General features: G+C 40.1%; 1 protein-coding gene across 3 annotated transcripts in view; it reads right to left on the bottom strand.

The window, feature by feature from the left end:
- Window positions 1-24178, bottom strand: part of lekr1 (Leucine-, glutamate- and lysine-rich protein 1) — a 212435-nt gene extending 188257 nt beyond the window's left edge. For 2 of the 3 annotated variants that reach the window (XM_087993242.1, XM_043702179.2), the window contains exons 1-2: window positions 23922-24178; window positions 18112-18220 (exon numbers count right to left, since the gene is read on the bottom strand). In XM_087993242.1, the coding sequence (XP_087849368.1) occupies window positions 18112-18204 (93 nt within the window). In that variant the 5' untranslated portion in view covers window positions 18205-18220; window positions 23922-24178. Of the gene's footprint in view, window positions 1-15222; window positions 15296-18111; window positions 18221-23921 lie in introns of all 3 variants that reach the window. The other variant, XM_087993243.1, reaches the window with a different exon arrangement.
- Between the last annotated feature and the right edge of the window lie 523 nt (window positions 24179-24701).

Genomic DNA, 24701 nt, shown 5'->3' with positions numbered 1-24701 from the left:
GTGATGGCCAAGTGTATTATTTCCAGACTATTAATCCAGACACCCATGCAATATTCAGGTGATCTAGGTTTAAATTCTCCGATGGCAAATGATGGAATTTGAATTCAATAAAAATCTGGAACTAATGGTCTAACATTGACAATTGTCAGGAAAACCCCACCTAGTTCACTAATGTCCTTTAGGAAAGGAAACTACTGTGCTTACCTGGTCTGGCCTATATGTGACTCCACAGCCACAGCAGGTTGACTCTTAACTGCCCTCTGGGCAATTAGGAATGAGCAATAAATTCTGGCCTAGCCACCAATGCCCATATCCCATGGATGACTGAAATAACATTGCCTGACATTATTCTTAGCTACTCTTTTTCTCTTAACTATTGGCCTAGATATCTGTCACAAGATTTTCAATATTGCCTTTTTAGCTGTTTCTTTTAGAGTTTCTTCATATTCCTTTACTATTTTTTACAGTCTCACAGTCTGCATGATCTCTAATATTTCTTGTCTTTGTATAAAGCAACATCTTTAATTTAGTACTATTTCTGTAGCCTTATTAGTATGCATTTAAGAGCACTTGTCCTTTAGAATATGCACAAGTATTCTATTCAGTACCATTTTTTCCTGAAAATTTATTTTATTCGTTCAAATTTGTAAAGTACGTTCCATAAAACAATCAAATTGAGCATTACTGAGGTGCAACACAGTTCAAGTTCTCTCCATTCAGTATTCAGCACTGAGGTACTTCAACACAAAAGCACTTACAGATAATATTTATAATATACATTCCAAAGGATACCCAAAATAGGATTTAACATAGTTTCCAACTCCTCAGTTTATCAGGGCAGTTCGACTTCATACAGTTTCCTTTCCCTACTAAGCATTTGAGGAGGTCCCCCAAACCTTAGCATGCTCATCAATGCATTATCCTGGACTAAGAATGTGTCAGTATAAACACTCATTTGTGATTGTGGGCAATTCTTTGGACTCAAAGATTTTGGGCAGGCCAAAGAGGTTGTTGTACCAAACCAGTTAATATTTGTCTCAGTGTGTGTCCCTAGGAACACACAAAAGCACAAAGTCTGAGGCTACTGGGAATGAACCTTGACTAAAACCACTATATGTCCTTCTAGGCTTTCTTTGCAAAGATACATTCCAGAAGGAGGTAGGAAGGGTCTCCTTCCCATTATAGTAGCGTCAAAGGCAGCATTTGAGGAGTCTCCAGGCATGCAGGAAGGATATGACGCAGAGGACCCTTCCCACCACCAGCCAGTACTTGTTTGAAAGTTCTAGTAATGAGACATTCAGCCAAATGGGTTTAACATTGTGCTCAGAAAGTCATGCAACAGAATCAACAATCTACTTGAGCAGCAGAACTTGGAGGACATACATGTGGGCTTGACATACCTGATGGACTTGGGTTGTGCTCCTGCTTAACCTTCTCCATGACAGATGCATGGCAGGCCCAGTCCAAATAGTGGAGCAGTCAGTAGCACTGTTGCCAGACCAATTCTTCACAACCAAAAACAGACAGAACTTCAGCATGTGGTGACAATTGATGCTTGTGTACTCAGGGTTTATGCACAGCTTGATGCAGCTCCATATAAAAGATGGATATCAGGATGAGAGCTATACTGGGTGTATTTTATCCACTATTGTCTAGAAACTTGAGTATCATGTCACTCTGAACACAATCCATTTTGATCTTCAGACAAAGTGTAAGATGGCTCACGATCATCACAGTGCAGTTATGAGGCATGCCATGTAAAACAACACCAGAAGCACATTGCTCCTGATGACTAGGTTCTTACCCACATTGGAAGGGTCTATCTGCAAATAGGAGGAATATTGTTCAAACTTTCTTCAATGCCAACCAATCAGCACTCTTTTTCCTTGGTATAAGCTGTTGGGGTACCATTGTTTCCTTCCTGAAACATTATTGTTCCCATCAATGTCCTCTGAACGCCCAATTTATAGGTGTGAAGATGAATGTGGCGTAAACCAAAGGTACCAAAGTGAAACAATTGAATGCAGCACATCCTTTCACTTATGGTAATGTTCTCAGCTCCTATTGGTACAATAAAACTGCAGCACAGTGCAAATGAATATATATTTACAAAAGTGCACAAAGGAACATAAGAACAGGAGTAGGCCATTTAGCCTTGAGTCTGTTCCCCCATTAAATGAGATCATAACTGATCTGTAGCCTAACTCCATATTTCTGTTTTTGTCTCATATCCCTTAATATTTTTGCTGAGCACAACTTTATCTATCTCAATTAAAAATAACAACTGTTCTAGTATCAAATGCCATTTATGAAAAATAATATCAAACTCTTACCACCCTTTGTGTTTAGAAGGTTTCCTAAAATCTGGTCTGGCTCTTTTTACACTATGCTCTTCAGTTCTAGAATCTCCAACCAATAGAAATAGCTTATCTTGATCTACACTGTCTCTTCCTGTCAATATCTTGGTAACTTCGATCAGATAAACTCTTAAACTTCTAAATTCTAGAGAAAACTGGCTTGTCAGTGATGTTTATATACCATGCATTTTTTTTAAAATCATCCATGAAAGCATACAGTGCAGACTCCTCAGAATATTACTGAAATAACTGCACAGAGGCCAGTATCCCATCCCCAAGTCATCCTTTAACTATATGTGCACAGTCCATGAGCTCTGACCAACCAATTCAGAGCCAGTCGTTAGAATGAAGAGATTCTCTGAATACTCTTATATCTGTTAGTCAGGGCTCCCTAGTAAGGATCTCATAATCAATGAGATTCACTTGACCTTATTTCCAATCACTACAGTAATCATTCTGTCTTTGGAGAGACTACATAAACTAGATTTGTATTTCATGGGATATAGATAGGGCAGGAGTGAATTGATTGAGATTTTTAGGATTTTGAAACAAATCTTTGAAGTAGAAACCAAATAAATTTTCCCAGTGATAGTGGATCTCATACAAGGGAAAATAACCTTAAAATCAGATTCACAACATTCAGCAGAGACGTTAAGAAAATCCCCTGACCCAAAGGGTGTATGAAGCTTTAATTAATAATTTAAAATCCAATACTGCTACACATTTTTGCTAGTTAAAAATACCAATGGATATGGAGCAAAGGCAGACAAAGTTCAATCAGCCACTTTCTGTATATTTTTAAAACAGTATATAATTATTGTACTTCTCTCCACCAATCCACAGCACCAAACCCAAGACAACAAGTAGTTAACCAGCTCTTAAGAGAGTCAATGTTTTGGGCTTAACCCTTCATCAGGACCTGATGAAAGGTTAAGCCTGAAATGTTGATTCTTGCTCCTCAGGTGCTGTCTGACCTGCTATGCTTTCTCCAGTGCCACACTTTATCAACTCTGAATGCTTTATCTGCGGCCCTCACTATCTCCCTAATTAGCTCTTAAGTCTCAACAATGTCAAACACCAAATGTGTATTCTAGTACATCAAGAAAATTCTTCCGATTTCACACCAAGTCTCTGGTTACAGCCTCCCTACAACAGCAGGGATAAGTTTGGAAAATGAACAGTGTGGGAAATTGCGTGCATTCCACATTGCCATAATGGGATTCTTGGTGTTGCAACGCATGATTAAATTCACTTCCATTGCCATGATATGCTTGTATCTACAAAGTCCTTCCAAACAGAAGTGACAAATGGAACATAGCCAGAAGCCTAACCCTACTAGATCTAGACAGAAGTTTTCCCTTTCCTCTAAAAACTATTTTTCTGAAATTACAGAATTTAGTATTACAGAGAAAGAGAACGTCAAGTGATTTTATTCAGTGAATAAAAATCAAGTACAATGGGACAGTTTAAACTAGGCTGATGATGAAAAGAACACTATGTTCTCACAAACTGTCACTTCTTTTCTTTCTGAACAAACAAGCTTAGATATTGTACATACTGGCTCCAAAAAGTGCTGTCTGGAAGCAACCAACCAATCTTTCACAACTGCAATATCGTATGTCCAGCCAAAATTGTTTTTAGTTCTATACAAAATTTACAAAATTGGTGGTTAACACTGCAGGATCCTCACTGCTTTCTTAACTGTTGGAAACTGTTTTATACCTGAAAGTAAACTGTGTTGCAAATGGGGGAGAAAAAGCAGATGAACTGAAGGTATGTTGTTGGAAGACAAGGCCAGATTTCAAATATCAAGTTAACACCGAATTCCAATTTAAACCATTTTATCTGCCCTGAAAAATGCCAGATACCAAAACTCCTACTACACATAATTCCAAAGAACCGCAGGCACTAGAAATCAGAAACAAAAACAAACACTGCTGAAAAGACTCAACAGTACCTGTGGACAGAAAGCAGAGTTAGCAACTACTTTCTCTTTACCACGCTTTACATCTCCATCCCCCATCAAGATGGTCTAAGGGCTCTGGGTTTCTTCTTGGAAAAAAGGCCTGAACTGCCCCCATCCACCATCACACTCCTGCATCTGGCCGATCTTGTGCTCACTTTGAATAACTTCTCCTTTAACTCCACCGAGTTTCGTAATGTTAAAGATATGGCCATGGATACCTGCATGAGTCCCAAGTATGCCTGTCTCTTTGTGGAGTTTGTGGAATAATCCTTGTTCCTACTCTGGCCCCACCCACAGCTCTTTCTCTGGTAGTTCAATAACATCATCAGCACTGCTTCCCTCTCTCAACCAGAACTGGATATGTTTACCAATCATATTTCCAATTTTCACCCAGGTCTTACTTTCACTTGGTCTATTTCTGACCCTCCCTTCCGTTCCTCAACATCCCAGTTTCCATTTCTGGGGATACATAGGCCACCATTAACCACTACAAACCCATAGACCTCGACAGTTACCTCAACTATACATTCTCAAAGTCAATAAAGTGTGGAGCTGGAAAAAGCACAGCAGGCCAAGCAGCATCAGGGGAGCAGGACAGTCGACGTTTCAGGTCAGGTCCTTTTATCAGGACTGATATACAGTAGCACCTCGCCATACGAACGACCCTGTTCACGTACAAATCAGTTTACGAACAGGATTGCACGTAAAGTTTTGCGTCAACGTATGTACGAAATTCAAGGTACGAACGAAGATACGAACGCAAAAAGCCCGTGTGCGACCACGTGGTTTTATTGTTCTGCTTTGCTACGCGCTTGAACGCAAAAGCTCTCGGGCCCCGCAAACCAGGTCCCGGAACGGATTAAGTTCATAAGTCGAGGTGCTACTGTACATCTTCACACCCTGCTTCCTCTAAAGACTTTGTTCCATACTTCTAGTCCCTCCACCTCCATCACATCTGTTCCAATGATGCTATCTTTGACAAGGGGGCCTCGGGGATCTAAGATGGCGGCGATCTGAGAAGATCACACTGCAGAGCTTCGCATCGCAGCAAGAGCAGGACAGTCCTTTAACCCACCCAACCCAAGTCATCAGGATTTCTTGGGGTGTTGGAAAGATTGTGGAGCCCCAAGAAACATTTAAAAATTGACTTACCTGTATTTTCAGCTGTCCAGAAATGCCTAAAAAGGGAGGAGGAGCATCTGAGGCTGGGCCTGCAGCTCAGCCTGCAGCAGCCTCAGAGCAGATTACTCTCCAGGACCTGGTGAACCAGCTCTCGAAATCTCGCGAGATGTTGGAGAAACAGATTGAAGATAAGCTGGCTCTAGTCTCTCTTGCTGCAGAAGCGTGAGAGCAGCTGGGAGACCCGGAGAAGAGGACGGATGGTGGAGCACAGGGTCACAGCGGTGGAAGCCCTGCCGGCCGCCCCCAGAAATATTAAAATTGCTTGATCGTACCCTGTTAGTAATGACTACAGCGAGAGGTACACTGTAGAGAACCTTTACCCATCTTATGAAAACTTTCCCAGACCAAACTGGTCTAGAGTATAGAAAAGGTATGGCCACTCAACTCAGTCAAATGCCTTCTCTGCATCTAAAGAAATCACCAATCCCTGTATTGACTGCCGGCAGGGCTGTCCCCTTTCACCATTACTTTTTACGTTGATGATTGAACCGTTGGCAGAGGCCACTCGTGGGGATCTCAATTTATCAGCCAGTTCATTTAAGGAAGAGATCCAAGCCCTGAAGACGCAGGTTCATAATTTGCGTGACCAAGTGGATGATCTTGAAAACAGGGGCAGGAGAAAAAACATTCGGATCATCGGTCTGCCTGAGGGTAAGGAGGGTGAGCGGCCTGAGGAATTTGTTGAAGATTGGCTTCCGAAATTCCTTGACTTGGAGACTGGCATGAGAGGATTGAAGATAGAGAGGACTCACTGGGTCGCAGCACGGAGGTCAGGTCTAGGTCAATGCCCTCGTCCTTTCCTGGTGTGGTTCCATCATTACCGGGATAAGGAGAGAGTCATGGAGGCTTCCAGACTCCAGGGGAAGGATCCAAAGGCCCTAATTTACGAGGGGTCTAAGATCATGTTTTTTCAGGACTTTTCAGCGGCAGTGATCCAGAAATGAAAATTGTATGATGGTGTCAAGAGAAGATTGAAGGAGCTTGGGATTCAGTACTCCCTGAGATATCCGGCAGTGCTTTGGATCACCTTAGATGGATCCATGCATCTCTTTGACACATTGGAGAAGGCAAGAGACTTTGTGGACAAACTAACCTAAGTTAAACAATTGTAGTATGTATAAATATCGTTGCTTGGGTATGCATTTATCATTCTGTAAAAGAAATGGATGAAATCCGGTTGGAGCTTGGTTTTTCCCCATTTTTTTACCTCTATTGATAATAATTTGGTTCAAACTATGTCTGGCGGTGGTTAAGATGTACATTTTAAATTTCTAAGTTAGGACATACTAAAGGATGGGTGGGATATTTATTCCCCTTTTTTTTATAAAAGAATGTTTTTTTATTCATATTGATATTCTATGGGGTGTTTATTCTTTTTAGCTTGTGCTTGCGATGTGGCTCTAGTTGGGAGAAGTGAAGGTGGTTGAGATGGTTAGATGCCTATTTATGGGCAGTTCGGGACGGGTAGTTGCCCCCTCCGGGCAGAGGGTGAGTTCCCCTACTCAGCGCTATTGGCGCTTTATATGTTGGTTTGTTTTCTGGTTTTTGTTGTTTTTTATTTTTAATAATTTTGTATGTTTGTTAAATGTAGTGGTTTTAGTTTATGTAGTTTTTATATTTGGTGGATCATGCGACACTAAGGCTCAACAATTTGTGGTTCGGGTTCCTCCTCTCTGGAATTTAAATGTAATTGCAGAAGATTATGGCTAATGATTTGATTAAATGGTGTACCTGGAATATCAAGGGAAGTCACTCACCAATTAAGAGGAAGAAGGTACTCTTGAGTCTTAGAAAGGAGAAGGTGGATATTGCTTTGTTACAGGAGACACATTTGGATGACAAGGAGCATCTGAAATTACAGCAGAATGGCTTTGACCGAGTTTATTTTTCATCATTTAATACCAGAAGTAGGGGAGTGGCTATATTGGTTAGAAAAGATCTCTCATTTAAATTGTTGAAATGTGTTAAAGACACATACGGGAGGTTTGTAATTCTTAAAGCCTTGATAAATGGGGAAGAATATGGCATTTTAAATGTTTATTGTCCCCCAGCTCATCCTCTTAAATTCTTGGTAGATGCTTTTTCTAAACTGATAAGTCTCAAGTCTCGGCACATCATTATAGAGGGAGATTTTAACTGCCTCATGGACCCCACAGTAGACAGGTTGCCTAAAGGTCCCTCGATACCCTCTGCACAAACTAAACAGTTATTGGGTTTGTGTGGGGAATTAGGATTGGTGGACGTCTGGAGGTGTCTCCACCCTACAGGTAGGGATTTCACGTTTTTCTCCAATCCGCACAGATGTCACACGAGGATTGATTTTTTTCTGACCCCTGCGGTAACCCTGAATCTGGTGGCATCCTGTACGATTGGTAATATTGCCATCTCTGATCATGCTCCAGTGTACCTCATGGTTAAAATTAAGGGTGTTACAGTGGATTCAAGGTACTGGCGAATGGACCCCTTTATTCTCATGGACAGCAAGTTTGAGGAGTATTTATCTAGGGAATTTCGGGCATTCCTAGACATCAACAGAGGCTCGGTTGATAGCTCATCTGTTCTCTGGGAAACTGCCAAAGCTTATGCCAGAGGGTTAGTTATTTCATATTCCACAAGTAGGAAGCGGCAGAAGGGTGAGCAGCAACGTCTCCTTGAAGCACGGTTGAAGGCAGCCGAGAAGGCCTATTTTGACAGACCCCCATTGGTCAAACTACAGAGGATTACGGCACTGCGGTCTGCACTAAATTCCGTGCTCACGCAGATGGCAAAGAAGGAGCTGGCTTTTGCAAAGCAAAGGTTATACGAGCATGGTGACAAGCCAGGCAAATATTTAGCATACCTTGCCAGAAGGAGAAGTGTCCCACAAACCATTACAGCGATTAGGGAAGGGTCTGGGAACCTAACATGTGATTCTAAAAAGATTAATGTGGCATTCCAGAGATTCTACTCCAAATTATATCAGTCTGAGAATTGTGAGGAGGAGCAGGCCAAAATGGAATCCTTTTTTAGAGATCTGAAGCTCCCGGGTGTGACTCCCAAACAACAGTCCTTTCTCAATGCTCCATTAACAGAGCAAGAAGTGCAGGAAGCTGTGAGGCAGCTTCAGAGTGGAAAGGCGCCCGGTCCTGATGGACTTCCCAGTGAATTCTATAAGGAATTTATAAGTATACTGTCAGGCCCGATGCTGAATATGTTTAATGATTCATAAAGTCATGTTTGTCTCCCACCATCTCTGAGAGAGGCCAATATTTCACTTATCCTTAAAAAAGGGAAGGATCCGGAAGACTGTGCTTCATACAGGCCCATCTTGCTCTTAAATGTGGACTTTAAGATCCTTTCTAAGGCTCTTGTGTTAAGGCTGGAGACTGTGATACCTTCTATTATTAAAGAGGATCAGACGGACTTCATAAAGGGTCGCAGATCCTCCAATAACGTTAGGAGGCTGCTTAACGTAATTCAAGCATGCCAACAGCAGTCAATACAGGGATTGGTGATTCTTTAGATGCAGAGAAGGCATTTGACCGAGTTGAGTGGCCGTACCTTTTCTATACTCTAGACTGGTTTGGTCTGGGCAAAGTTTTCATAAGATGGGTAAAGGTTCTCTACAGTGTACCTCTCACTGCAGTCATTACCAACAGGGTACGATCAAGCAATTTTAATATTTCTAGGGGCAGCCGGCAGGGCTGTCCCCTTTCACCATTACTTTTTACGTTGGTGATTGAACCGTTGGCAGAGGCCATTCGTGGGGATCTCAATATATCAGCTCCAGAAGTGGGGTCAAAATTACATAAGATCTCGCTGTATGCAGATGATGTTCTAATTTTCTTGACAAATCCAGCAGTTTCAGTGCCTTGCCTGATACAATGCATTCACGCGTTTGGCGCTTTTTCAGGGTATAAGATTAATTTTGCTAAATCAGAGGCTATGCCTATGGTGGTCTTACGAAAGAATTGGCTCTTGAGAGTAACTATAGATTCCCATTTAGGTGGTCACAGGGGGGTTTTGTGTATTTGGGCATATTCATTACTCAAGTTCAGGATTGGCTGTTCAAAGCCAATTTTATTCAATTGAAAAAATTAAACAAGATCTCCAAAGATGGGAGGTACTTCCAGTCTCATGGTTGGGTTGGATAGCGCTTATTAAGATGAATATTCTCCCTCGTTTGCTATACCCTATACAGATGCTCCCCCTGATTTTCAATAAACAAACACTCAGGAGACTGAACAGTTGGTTCAGCTCCTTTATCTGGCACCATAAATGGCCCCTCATTAAATTAGCCAAATTGCAGTTGCCTCACAGAATGGGGGGAGTAGACCTTCCGGAAATTAAAAATTACCAATTAAGCTCGCTTTTGACCTACGTAAGTGATTGGGTTTGTGGGGACCCTCTTTCAATATGGCTAGATATCAAAGTCTCCCAGGCAAGGTGCCCCCTTACCAGTTTGCTGTTTTTGGACAAGGTGAGGACAGTTAGGGAATATTGCCATAACCCAATAGTCATCAATACTGTTAAAGCATGGAGGGCAATTCGGCAGAGGGAAGGTAATATTGGCAAAACATCTTTGTTTACACCTTTAGTGGGTATGCCGAGTTTTCAACCAGGTATGATAGATTCAGGATTTAAACTTTGGGCAGCTAGGGGTATATCTTGCATGGGTGATTTACTTGAGGGAGATGTAATGACGTCCTTCGATCAGTTAGTACGGAAGTACGAGTTACCTAATAGAGACCTCTTTCGTTTTTTTCAAGTTAGGGATTTTATTCAAAAAAGGACCACACTTTTGACTGATCCCTACAAATCTGACATAGAAAGAGGGGTACTAAGGGCTAAGAGTACACTCTCTGTCAGTACTCTATATCACCAACTGGGGGGTGCCAACTCAGATGAGTCTGATTGACTCTGCAAGATGTGGGAAAGAGAGCTGGTGTTGAAGTTTCTTCAGAGGCTTGGGAGGATATTTGGGAGAATGCAAGGAAGATATCAATTTGCAATAGGACCCATGCTTTACAGTTGAAGATTCTCCACAGGGTCCACTTAGCCCCAGACCGTTTGTCAAAATTTAAACCAGGGGTATCTTCAGCATGCCCCAAGTGCAAGGTCTATACGGGTACTCTTACCCATTGTCTTTGGTCTTGTGACAGGCTTCAAACATATTGGAGCGCTGTGGTGGGTGCAATGGAGAGGATCTTAGGTGTAGGGGTGGAGAAAGACCCTATTTCGCTCCTTTTGGGCCTACCCATTATATTTCCTGCAGACTCGCATAAGGTAAAACTTTTCAATATTCTTACATTCTGTGCAAGGAAGAATATCTTGCTAGGTTGGATATCAGAAAACCCCTCAGACCTGTCAGGTTGGCGGAAGATTGTTATGGAGCATATTCCCCTGGAATTTTCTCACAAATATGGTACACCACAAAACTGAGAATTTTTACAAGACATGGCAACCCTTTTTGAAATACCTGGGCACAGATTTATCTGCCACACCAACAAGGGCTTTTATGGTCGGCATGGACGAGTTGGACCGAAAGTCTATCTCTGTGCTGTACATCTCTATGACTCTACTATAACTGCCTGTTTACTTTCTTCCTCCTTACCATCCAAGGCCACGTCATACCTTTCAAATGAAACAACGATTTACCTACTCTTTACTCAATCTAGTTTACTATATTTGCTGCACAATATGGTTTGCTCTACATTGGGGAGACAAAGTGCAGGCTTCGCAGAACATCTACATTCTGTCTGCAAAAATGACCCTGAGCTTGAGGTTGTCGGCCATTTCAACACACCACCGTGTCCCTGGCCAAATCTCTGTTTCTGGCTTGCTGCAATGGTAAAGGAAAGTTCAACACAACCTTGATGAAGGACACCTCATTTTCCACTTGGGAACCCTGCAGCCTTCTGGACTCAAGATTGAGTTCAATAATTTTAGGGCCTGAGCAGCTTCTCCCATGTCCTTACTTCAACCCCAATACACCAATCACATGGGCTACTATCACAAACAACCTATTGTCAGTTACTAATGGTCCCAACTAGCAGCTACTCATTCTTCCAGGCTGACCTCTACCCATTCCTTTGTCTGCCCAATTGTATTTCTCTCTCTCTGGCTGGCATTTCCATTTATCGTTTACTCCTTCCCCATCTTCCCAACCCTTCTTTAGCATATATACCAGCTTTTTTCTGAATACAATTAGTTCTGAAGAAGGGTAACAACCAAAACATTAACTCTGCTTTCTCTCCACAAATGCTGCCAGACCTGCAGAGTTTTTTCCAGCAAAATCTATGTTTGTTGCTACAATTACCTCAAAGTATAACAAGGCCTTGATCAAATGGGCTGATAAGCCAATGTGTTGCAAGTGGAGTTTAATTTAGATAAATGTGAGGTATTGCATTTTAGTAAGACAAGTCATGCCTGCACTTCTACACTTAATGGTAAGGCCCTGGGGAGTGTTACTGAACAAAGAGACCTTGGAGTGCAGGTGCATAATTCCTTAAAAGTAGAGTCACAGGTAAACAAGATAATGAAGAAGGCATTTGGTATGCTTGCCTTTATTGGTCAGTGCATTGTGTATAGGAGTCGGGAGGTCATGTTGCGGCTGTACAGGACATTGGTTAGGTCACGTTTGGAATACTGCATGCAATTCTACTATAGAAAGGATGTTGTGAAACCTAAGATGCTTCAGAAAAGATTAACAAAGATGTTGCCAGATTTGGAGGATTTGAGCTACAGTAAGAGGCTGAATAGGCTGGGGCTATTTTGCCTGGAACATCAGAGGCTGAGGGAGGACCTTAGAGAGGTTTATAAAATTATAAAGGGTATAGATAAGGTGACTGGACAAGGTCTTTTCCTCCGAGTAGCAGAGTCCAAAACTAGAGGGCATAGATTTAAGGTGAGAGGGGAAAGATTTAAAAGGGACCTAAGGGTCAACTTTTTCATGCAGAGGCTGGTGCGTGTATGGATTGAGCTGCCAGAGGAAGTGGTGAAAGCTAGTAGAACTACGTCATATAAAAGGCACCTGGATGGGTATATGAAAGGAATGGTTTAGAATGATATGGACCAAATGCTGGTGAATGGAACTAGATTAATTTAGGACATCTGGTCAGCCTGGACAAGTTGGACCAAAGGATCTGTTTCCATGCTGTATAGCTCTGTGACTCTATGACTCTGTAAACCATGCATACTTTCAAGCTCCTTAGGTTAAGTTGTATAAAATTATTCCTATGTTACAATTTGAATAGATTCCCGCATGCTTAAAGACCATGAGAGAATGTGATTTAAATTGTGTCTTTACATGGCCACTCGCAAAATAAAAAACAATACTGCAAACTTTCAAATTAATTGTTTTTATTTGAAAGAAATCTGCATATGGTGTTCAACACTGTCACAGAGTAGGCTGAGAGAAATATACCATTGGTTGAAGGATCAAGAATCATAGGTTGCAAATTTAAAGTAATCAGCAAAGGAAATAATGGTGATATGAGTTAAAGACTTCTTATGGTGTTTAGCAACTGTCATGAATGTACTGCCTGAGACAATGTAGAGGAGTCAGACTCATTTGAGTGATTTATGGGATGTGGGGCACCGAAGAAGGAACTGGGTTGTCTAAAAAAGATCGCACAGGGCGAGGAGAAAAGGTGGGGGGGTTTGCATTTGGTGAATTTCTCTTTCAGAGATACAGCTTAGACACAAATGGCTTATTTCTGTACACTAAGCATTCTATAATTCTCTGCCTTCAGGATACTAAGGGTATGTTTTGTGAAGGTGCTCAGGATCGAAGATTATGCAATGACTCATGCATTTAACTTCTAGATTATGATCGAATTGTCCAGTCTTGCATCCTCTCCTAACTGGTCATGAGTCACACCTCAATTTTTAAAATCCCACGCAAACAGTAAGACAATTTATGCATTTTTCATGAGTGCCTAATGGCACCATGTTTTATTTGTTTATATTTTCAGATTGCATCTTTCTTTGTGATTTGCGTGTGTATGAAAAATGATTCCACCACCAACCACCCATCCCCACCCACCCCAGTGCATAAATAGTCATTTGAAAAGCTCTTAAGAACTTAGCAATACCTCATAGAATAAATAGAACATTAAGTGCAATCATCGAAAATTGTTGTCTGGGAAACATGATTGTCCACACTTGGAAACCATACATTTTCTCTCAGATTCCTGGAATTAATACTCATTGATTAACATGTATAAGTTGTTTGTGTGTCTTCTAGTTTCATTCACACAAACATGCTTGCATAAATGATCAGAATTCATTCACAATTTATAGTATGGCAGGATTAGCTGTGATGGAAAACTAATAATTGATAATACTATTTTGAGACAATAAGTTTGGTGCATTATAGCATACGCACAGCAAATAATTAGATCTAACAACAGATACAAAATGCAACCTCATAACAGTAATAATCTAGCAAGAAGGCAACACTGATAATCAGTACAGCACTGAAGAATGACAACTTTCAAATTTGACTTTATTAAAATTCCATCTGTCCACTCAGCAGGATGTAAAAGATTCCATGGCACAAATAAGGATAAGGGAGTTTTTTCTAATGTCTTAGCCTATGTTTGTCTGTTCATAAACACCACAAGAGTTAACTACCCGGTCTCATTCATGTATGCAAGAACATGCTGAATGTAAAATAGCAACTGCATTTCCTGCCTTACATTTCAAAAAGCACTAAATAACTGGGATGCTTTATTCTGAGACTATGAAGGGCAGCATAGAAATGCAAGTTTTGTCTCATTTCTTTTATGCAGAAAACAGATTAAGTTTATGATAAAATTGACTGGATGGAAAACTTTAAGAAAATTCATTTAAAAGAAACTATTGTTAATCTTCAGCTTCCATTTGCTTTGCACATCATTGTGCACAGAAATATGAGAAATGCAGCTAAGATCTTTCAGTTCCATTTAGCTTAGTTTGTGTCTCCTGTGTTCAAACTAACTGAAACTCAAACGGTTCTGTCAACTGTAATTCAACATTTTCATATTGATCCACTATTTTAATTCCTTAAATGGATCAATTTAAACTTGTTAGTAGTCATCAAGCTCTACTTTAATGTGGGAGCTGAGAGGATTCATTTAAACATTACCATCTTTCTAACACTGAAACTACTGCCACTGTGTGTCAGCAGTGGAGGTAGTGAATGTTAAAGGTGGCAGATAGGGTACCAATCAAGCAGATTGTTTCATCATGAATGACATTGTATTTGTTGAGTGATGTACGAGCTGCATTCATCCACGCAACTAGAGAGGATACTTCACGTCCTTAACTTGTGCCTTGTAGATGATGGATAGTAAGTAGGTGGGGAAACATTTTTCTAATCATTCGTGGGATGTAGGTGTTGCTACCTTGGTCGGCATTTGTTGCCCAGACCTAATTGCCAATGAATTGCTTGCTAGGCCATTTAAGAGTTATTGCTATAGATACGGAATCACATGTACGCCAGACCAGGTAAGGATGATAATTTCCTGTCTCCTGAAGGACATGAGTAAATCAGATGGGCTTTTACAACAATCAACTGTATTACATGGCTGCCATTAATTACAGATTTTTTTTATTGAATTCAAACATCTCCATTTGCCATATTGGGTTCAAAACCTTGTGCCCAGAACATTGTCGTGGGTTTCTAGATTACTAGTGTAGTGACAGTACCGCAATGCCATCACCTCATTGCAAGCCAGGAAGTGAATTACTCACTGCAGAATTCTCTCATTTGTTCGTGCACTATTCATACGACTGATCCTGTTCAGATTCTGCTCAATGGTAGTCCCTAAGATAAGGGATTCAGAGGTAACAATGCCATTGAATGTGAGGTGGCAGAATGCCAATCAGTAGTTTACACTAATGAAGACTTATAAACTCTTGGAATATGAATGCATTAATGAGACCCTTCAGACCACCATTTCAATGTTTATTGAATTTTATTAAAAGGCTCATGCTTGCATTAAAATAGTGGAGATATAAATGCACTGAACATGAATCCACTGATATCGCCAATAGTAATTTCTAAGTTTATAATTAGCCTCATCTGTTTCTGATGAATTAGCTAACTTAATGATATCAAAGTACACATCACAAAATGAAAAAGTATGTACAACTGTGAAGTATTGTTTCTACATGAGGCTGAAACTGGAACTGAAGTTAATGCTGCAATGGACATACTGCAGTTAAATTCAGAGCTTTGCAACACAGGGAACGGTAGATGTTTCAGTACATTTGAATTAACAATTGAGAGCATGTTGTCATGAACAAGAGTACAGAGACAAGAAATCTTGAAAACAGGGAGTTTTGTCTTTCTGTCTGATATATTTCTGTAATTTGTTATTTTTTTCAACTGTAATTAGTAATTTAAGATGACAACTTACTTTTGGCTACATGTTTATTTACAAGTCTGGTTGGCATGTGTCTCAGTGGTTGGCATGTGTCTCAGTGGTTAGCACTGCTCCCTCACAGTGCCAGGGACCTGGGTTTGATCCCTGTCTTGTGTGACTGTCTGTGTGGAGTTTGCATATTCTCCCCGTGTCTGTGTGGGTTTCCTTCAGATGCTGTGGTTTTCTCCCACTATCCAAAGATGTGCAGGTTAGGTGAATTGGCCATGTTAAATTGCCCATAGTGTTCAGGGATATGGAAATTAGGTGCATTAGTCAGGGGTAAAATGTAAGAGAATTGTCTGAGTGGATTACTCTTCGGAGGATCGGTGTGGACTAGTTGGGCCGAAGGGCCTGTTTCCACACTGTGGGAATTCTATTTTTAAAAGTCTAATAGTAAACATTAGACTAATGCTCCTTGATATACCACATAGGACCAAGGCTTCTGTTTTATTTATGGAATACCAAAACAAAATATTTTCAATGTGGGGTCTGATTTGGTAAATGCACAACACTAGGTTTGTTTTCACAAACTTGAAATTAAGTTATGAACTATCTAGATTACTGGCTAAATTCTTCTTCTATTGCAGTTGTGTTAATTACTGCAGAAGTATAAGTCAGGCAAGCTCACACAGGAACTTTAAGTATTTTCACAAGCAATATCAAAAATTCCACATAGGCAATCCATAAATATACTGATTTTATCTTAAATTTGGTATAATAATTAGATTAATTAAAATCAATAAATATCCTTATTTGAAAAGAAAGAAAATACTGTTGTTTAAAACTTTATTTTAAATAAGCCAAATTGAGCTAAACAGGGGTATCTGATGTGGATAATATTCATGAGTTTGTTTTGTACTTTCAGTTCCTGAAAAACTTGGCTGCACTGAATCAGTGAGAACATACATACAATGCATGAATCAATCAATCCCACAAACTGACTGGCCAAAGCAAAAGACTTTGGAAGCTGGAAATCTAAAGGGAGTAAATATTTCAGGTGTGTGACGTTCAAAGGTAAAATTTTTTTCTATCCCCAGGAGTGTTGCCAGACCTACTATATAATTCCAGCATTTTCTGTGTTTAGTTATTATAGTTGAATAGCAATTCTTTTTCAGAACACAAGCACTATGCTATATTGATTTCAATCTTTTAAAAATGACCATCACTCTAAAATATTCAGAATGCAGAGGTCATAAAAGATTGGCTGCAAAATGAAAATGAGATTATGTTTTCATCAGGCAAAATAAGTATGATTCTTAAGCACAGCAATAAAAAAGTCAGTTGCTCACTATACTCTGATTGCTGTGGTATCTGAGGTTGTTAAAGGGACTGTCTATTCCACTGAAGTGGCACATCATCTCCTTGAGAAGTTGCAAGATGTTTTCTCTAGTGCTCTCAAGGATTTAGATTCTGCCTGCTGCTTTCCAGCTTCAAACATAATATCACTGAAGAGAGAGGCTTTATGACAACAGCTGAAAACAGAATTCTCAACAAAATGTTTACTCATTCAGTGCTTCTAACCGGCAGCTTCAGACGTTAAATATGTAAAAGAAATCAATATTTGCCTTGGTAACATTTACAATAATGAAAGCAATTCAATTCAGCAACATTCATATTCATTTAAAGCAGATAAAATTGGAATAAGGGACGGCTACTAAAACATAAATCATATACTAAAACCAAAAATGTATTTCTGCTTTCAAAAATCACAGATTTAAATTTGAAAATATTTCAACATGCACTAGGTACAACTCCACACTGACAGATAATCTGAATTATAAATGGTCATTGGGTTCAGGTGTTTGACTCTGGCAAGGTATGCTCACTCAGTATATTCAAAAATGGATGAAGACAGAAAGCAGGAAACTACAGGCCAGTTAGTTTAATACATCTCACAGAGGGGGTGAATCTGTGGAATACATTGCTGCAGAAGGCTGTGGATGCCAAATCATTGAGCATATTTAAGACAGAGATAGATAAGTTCATGATTAGTGCCTGAGCAGACTCAGTAGGCAGAATTGCCTATTTCTGCTCCCATATCTTATGATCTTACTAACAAATTATCCTAAACACTGCCCGAAAGGTAGATAGACATTTATTGTATACCAAGAAATGTAATCATAAGTGTTACATAGATAATAATAAGTAAATATGAATAGATGAAGAACAATTTGCAGGCCTTTTCCATCACATATATCAAAAAACATCTGCATACCTGTTGGATCTCTTCAGGTAAAGGGTGGACAGGGACATGGCGTTCCATGCTGTTTCGTTTAAGTTGAAGATCTAAACTGTTCAACATAACCATAAAACTGGTGGTGTTCCTGAGACAATATCGAAGAAAAAACCTGAAATTATACAGTGCTTTCCTTGATCTCTGATCATTACAAAATGCTTAGACAAAATGAAGTACTTTTTTGAATTGCTATAATATAGAAAACATAGGCAACCAATTTCTGCACTACTAGATCCTCCAAATTAAAATGAAATAATGACCAATTAATCTGTTTTATCTAAGTGATGCTAATTCAGGAATAAATATTGGTCAGGAATGCTGCAGCTAATTCTTTGAAGTAGCATTATTAGATTACTTATCAGCTCCTAAGAAACTAACAAAGTCTCTGTATTTTTTTAGATTAGATTATTTACAGTGTGGAAACAGGCCCTTCGGCCCAACAAGTCCACACCGACCCGCCGAAGCAGCAACCCACCCAGACCCATTCACCTAACACTACGGGCAATTTAGCATGGCCAATTCACCTGACCTGCACATTGTTGGACTGTGGGAGGAAACCGGAGCACCCGCAGGAAACCCACGCAGAGAATGTACAAACTCCACACAGTCAGTCGCCTGAGGCGGGAATGAACCCGAGTCTCTGGCGCTGCGAGGAAGCAGTGCTAACCACTGTGACACCATGCCGCCCTCTAGATATCTCAAAATCAGCTCCCACAGAGAACTTCCTCTGCACCTCTCCTAGATCTTTGTGTTCCAATGTCGAGTGTGATCTGAACCCAGAATTTTCTGATTAAGAGGTGAGAAGATTGATTGCAATTTACCCATAGCTAACATGTATATGTAATAATTAAAATAAGCAAATTATAAAATAAATTGCAACTTAAAGCAAGATATGAGTGTGACCTTAAGCTTGACTACAATAGTATTTGAGAAATGAAGACAAAATAATATTCAATGACTATGCAGTTGTGATTAATATGTTATAAAATTCTTCTATGGTGCAATAGTGAATCACATTGTAAATAAACAGCATCTTTGCACATCCCTGTGAAACATTCTAGCCTCAAATTAAATTCTTGCAAAAAAAGTCAGTCAGTAAAATTGAAGATCACTGTTTAACTCAGATCTCAACAATTTAAAGACACAAATTTTTAATTCCTCTGTGGCCACAAGGGAAGTGCCAGAGAACTGGAGGCCAGCTAATATGGTTCCACTTTTTAAGTGGTGGTAAAGATGGACCAGGAAATTACAGATCGGTGAGTCTCACATTAATGGTCGGGAAACTAATGGAGAAAATTCTGAAGAAGCAAATTAATACCTACTTGGAAAGGTTAATTTGGGATGGTTAGCATGGCTTTGTCAAAAATTTGTTAGTTTTTATTTCAAAATGGATCAAGTATATGGATGAGAGAAGTTCATTGATGTAGTTTAAATGGATTTTAACAAAGTTTTTATCAAGGTCCCACATGAGAGACTGATTGAGAAGATTAAAGCACATGGAAATGAGTGAAACTTGGCGAGATGGATCAGAAACTGGCTTAGTAAAAAGATCATAAGACCATAAGATGTAGGAGCAGAAGTTAGGCCATTCAGCCCATCGAGTCTCCTCTGCCATTCAATCATGGCTCAACTCCATTTTCCTGGTTTCTCCCTGTAAACCTTGAACTCCTTGATACTCAAGAACCTATCTCTCTCAGTCTTAAATATACTTAATGATCTGGCTTCCACAGCCTTCTGTGGGAATGAATTCCACAGATTCACCATTCTCTGGCTGGAGTTTCTCCTTATCTCCGTTCTATAAGGTCTTCCTTTTACTCTAAGACTGTGCCCTCCCATCCTGGTCTTTCCTACTAATGGAAACATCTTCCCAACATCGACACTGTCCAAGCCATTCAATATTCTGTACATTTCAATTAGATCCCCCTCATCCTTCTAAACTTCATTGAGTATCAACCCAGAGTCCTCAAACATTCGTTATATATTAAGCTTTTCATTCCTGGGACCATTCTCGTGAACCTCCTCTGACCAGAACCTTATAGACCCTCAGAAGTACATCCCTGCTTTTATGTTGAAGTCCTCTCAAAATAAATGCCATCATTACATTTGCCTTCCCAACTACTGATTCAACCTACAAATTTACCTTAAAATAATCCTGGACTAGAACTCTCAAGTCCCTTTGCACATCATTCTTCTGAATTTTCTCCCCATTTAGAAAATAGTCCATGCCTCTACTCTTCCTACCAAAGTGCATGACCTCATACTTTCCCAAATTGTACTCCATCTGCCACTTCTTTGCCCACTCTCCTAAACTGTCCAAATCCTTCTGCAGCCTCCCTGCCTCTTCAATGCCACCTGTCCCTCTACCTATCTTTATATCGCCTGCAAATGTAGCCAGAACGCCCTCAGTTCCTTCATCTAGATCATGAATTGTATAAAGTGAAAAACTGTGGTCCCAACACTGACCCTTGAGGAACATCACGTGTCACTGGCTGCCATCCTGAAAAGGACCCTTTTATCCATCCACTCTGTTTTCTGCCAGACAGACGAGCTTCTATCCATGCTAGCACCTAGCCTCTAATACCATGGGCCCTTATCTTACTCAGTATCTCCTGTGCAGCACTTTGTCAAAGGCTTTTTTGAAGTTCAGCTAGATAACATCCATTGGTTCTCCTTGGTATAACCTGCTTGTTACTTCCTCAATGAATTCATTATATTTGTCAGGTATGACCTCCCCTTGATGAAGCCATGCTGACATTGCCCTATTTTACCATACACTTCCAAGTATTCAGAAATCTCATCCTTTACAATGGATTCCAGGTTCTTACCCACAACCGAGGTTAGGCTAATTGGATTGTAATTTTCCGTCTTTTGCCTTGCTCTTTTTAAACATGGGTGTCACCTTAGTGATTTTCCAGTTCTCTAGGACCCTCCCTGAGTCTAGTGATTCCTGAAAGATCACCACTAATGCCTCTGCTATTTCTTCAGCTCTCTCTCTTAGAAAAGGTAGAAGGCTGTTGGCAAGACTGGAGACAGGTGTCCAAGGGTGTTGTTTTCAAGATCAGTAATGAGATCTTTATGTTTATTAGATACATTAATGATATAGATGAAAATGTGGAGGGAGTATTAAGCAAATTTGCAGAAAACAATAAGATTGCTAGAGTGTTAATAATGAAGATGATTATAGGTTACAGGAAGCTATAGATGGGTTAGTCAGATGGGCAGATCAGAGGCAGATGGCATTTAACCATGATAAATGCAAGGTGATGCATTTTGGAAGAAGAAACAAGATTGGGGGTATTTAATGAAGGACAGGACACTGGGTAGCTTAGAGGAATAGAGGGATCTTGGGGTAATTATTCACAAATCCTGGAAGTCGGCAGAGGACATGAACAGATCGTTAAGATGGCATATCAGACACTTACTTTCATCAGTTTCAGCATACAATGTAAGAGCAAGGAAGTAAATTAGATTCCCTACAGTGCGGAAACAGGCCCTTCGGCCCAACAAATCTACACCAACCCTCAGAAGACTAACCCACCCAAACCCATTTCCCTCTGACTAATGCACCTAACACTATGGGCAATTTAGCATGGCCAATTCACCTGACCTGCACATCTTTGGACAGTGGGAGGAAACCCACACAGACACGGGGAGAATCTGCAAACTCCACACGGACAGGAGGCTGGAATTGAAGCTGGGACCTTGGTGCTGTGAGTCAGCAGTACTAACCACTGAGCCACCATGCCACCCCACCATTGAACACAGCATTGGTCAGGCCACAACTGGAGTACTGTGTGCAATTCTGTTCACCTCACAACAGGAAGGATGTTATAGCACTAGAGGGGATACAAAGGAGATTCACCAGGATGTTGATTGGGATGCAGAAATTCAGTTGTGAGAGACTAGATAGGCTTAGATTGTTTTCTTTAGAGCAGAAAAGACTTAAAAGCAACATGACTGATGTGTATAAGATTATGAGGAGCATGGACAGGGTGACTAGAGAGCAGCTGTTCCCCTTGATTGAGGGGTCAATCACAAGAGGGCATAGATTTAGGGTGAGAGGCAGGATATTCAGAGGGGATTTAGGAAAAAGTTTGTCACTCAGCAGGTGGTATGAAGGTAGTGGAGGCTAGAAACCTTCAAACTTTAAAAAAATATTTGGATGAATACTTCAAATATCATAACATTCAAGGATATGGGTCAAGTGCAGGAAATTGGGATTAGCGCATTCTTAGTGGTAGTTAAGTGACCTGATGAGTCGAAGGGCCTTTTCTATGAATTGATTAATTGACATGTCACAAGACACATCAGTTGACGACTCTTTCAATGATATGGTCAGATCACTCACTAGCTAATCTACTTAAACAACACCTTAAACATTTTTTTTATTTTACTAATCCATAATCCACTTATTAAAATATAAAATTGAACGTGTTAATACAAATACATGTGTATATAGCTTATTGACAAATTATTAACTGAAAATGTATTGTCACATTTTATTTATTGCAAAAACCTTGAATCCTTGTTGCTCCCTTTGTTTTGTTTCCTTGGAATTTCCTAAAATATGTGAACAAATATATTTCTACCAGAAAAATAACCAATAAAGATGTATATAATATGTAAAAATACCACTCTTAGTTTTTGAAAGAGAAAGTGACATTATTAGCTTCATGTAAACAAGAAATAATTGAGAAAATAGTGAAAGTATTTCACAGTAAATTGCAGAAGGTAATGTTTCAAGCCTAAGGCATTGCAGCCAGATGCAATTAGATCTGAGAATTTTTTGAAAAATCAGCACCATTGACACGAAATGTGAGATCATCAAAGAATCATAAAAGTTGTATTTATTTGGTACCTTTCACACCCAATGTGTTTGACAGACAATTAAATACTTCTTTCAAATGTAGTCATTGTTGCAGGGAATGTAGCAGTCGATTTATTTAAAGCTAATTCCCACAAGTAGCAATTCAAGATCATTTTTGAGTTTTTGACTGCAAGATTAAATATTGGCTAGGGCACTGGGGACAATTCCCGAGTCTTCATCTACACCTAAATGATTGAACTGAGCCTCAGTTTAACACTTCGTCCGAATGACACCACCACTGTTTGTGCAACGTTTCCTCAGTCTCAGCCTAGATCGTTGTGATGAAGCCCTGGAGTGAGACTTGAATCCACAGGCCTTCTAACTTAGAGGCAAGAGTTCTATCAACTGAGCCACAGCAGACTGTCATTTTTGTTTAAATCGCAACTCTTGTAAACATGAGTACATTTTCTCAGCCAGTGTCGAGCAGATGTTATGCTAATCACGTCAGTACCTTTGTTGTATACACTGAATGGTTGTCAAACCATAGGATACTTGATAACAGAACTAAAGGTATGACAGTTTAATACACATTACTACAACGTGCATCAAATTTACATGTGAAGCTAAAAATGTTCAATTATTGCACTCCAGGGCACAAAAACGTATAAACGGTTACAATCTGCGATGTATTTGAATAATAAATAATGTAATAGAACAATCAAGCAAAAACATGTTCTAAGTTAAGTTTAAGAGAATTGAAACGATCAAACCGTTATTACCAATAACATTTCAGACTCGGAAACACTTAGGAAGGTAATTTCAATCTTTGTTTTCGGCCCTATTAAAGCACCTTAGCAACTGAAAAGCTATAGGCTCAGATTCTTCGCTCTCCCCACTTTCCTGCAATGAGATATGTGTTACAGTTGTGTGTTATCAAATGTAGACCATAATAATTCATATATTTTTTAAAATAATCAATAACCTTCGGGCCTCGCCAGCTGCTTTTTAAGGGCCCGCAGCTTGGTTCTCACAAACAGGAGCAGCCTGGAACTTCTTGGGAAAGTTTCTCAGCTGAAGGGCGCAGCCTCCAGCCAGCAGTGTCCTTGGCCTCTCTGAACCTACTGCGTCTCAGAGTGCAAATAAAAATCCCAGCTCAAACAGACACAGCGAAAAATAGGGGTGCGGTGGATTTCCAGCTTTATAGCTTGGATCCACCATTCTGTTGTTTGCAATTCTCCCTCAAAGTGTTCATCCTGTCGGCCCAGGTTGCGCTTGGGGTAACCATGGAAACCACGCGGCGGGGCGTGATGGCGTCAAGTGTTGGCGATCGCCTGTCAATCACCTGTGGCCTGGGAGAGTCTCGCCTCTGGTCTCCGCAGGCTTTCAGGCTGCACTGTGCAACAATTATATTGTGTGCTGCTTTTAACCCAAGCAGCAATGTTTGACAACCTACCCCACTTCGAAAAGCTGATGCCCGATACAATGGACAACTCGGGGGACAATATTCAACCAAAACAAAATCGTCCCGAATAAAGATCAAGACCACTGTTTGGAGGGAACGAAATAAATTTCTGATTGGAATTCAAAAAAGTACTTGCATTTATGTAGCAACTTTCACACCGTTAGGGCATCCCAAACTGTATTAACTGCAGCAAAGTACTTTTGAAGTCAAAGTTTCAAAGCCAAAGCTGATTTGTGCCAGGGCTTCTTCTTCCTGATTGCCATTGGATATTGTAACTCAACAAAGTTAAAAATCAGACAT

This window comes from Chiloscyllium plagiosum, unplaced genomic scaffold (assembly GCF_037043375.1).
Source record: "Chiloscyllium plagiosum isolate Xiang-an unplaced genomic scaffold, Cpla_swu_hap1 HiC_scaffold_13, whole genome shotgun sequence".
Taxonomy (NCBI): domain Eukaryota; kingdom Metazoa; phylum Chordata; class Chondrichthyes; order Orectolobiformes; family Hemiscylliidae; genus Chiloscyllium; species Chiloscyllium plagiosum.
Note: the sequence above shows the minus strand (reverse complement) of the source record. Positions and strands in the feature narration are given on the sequence as shown.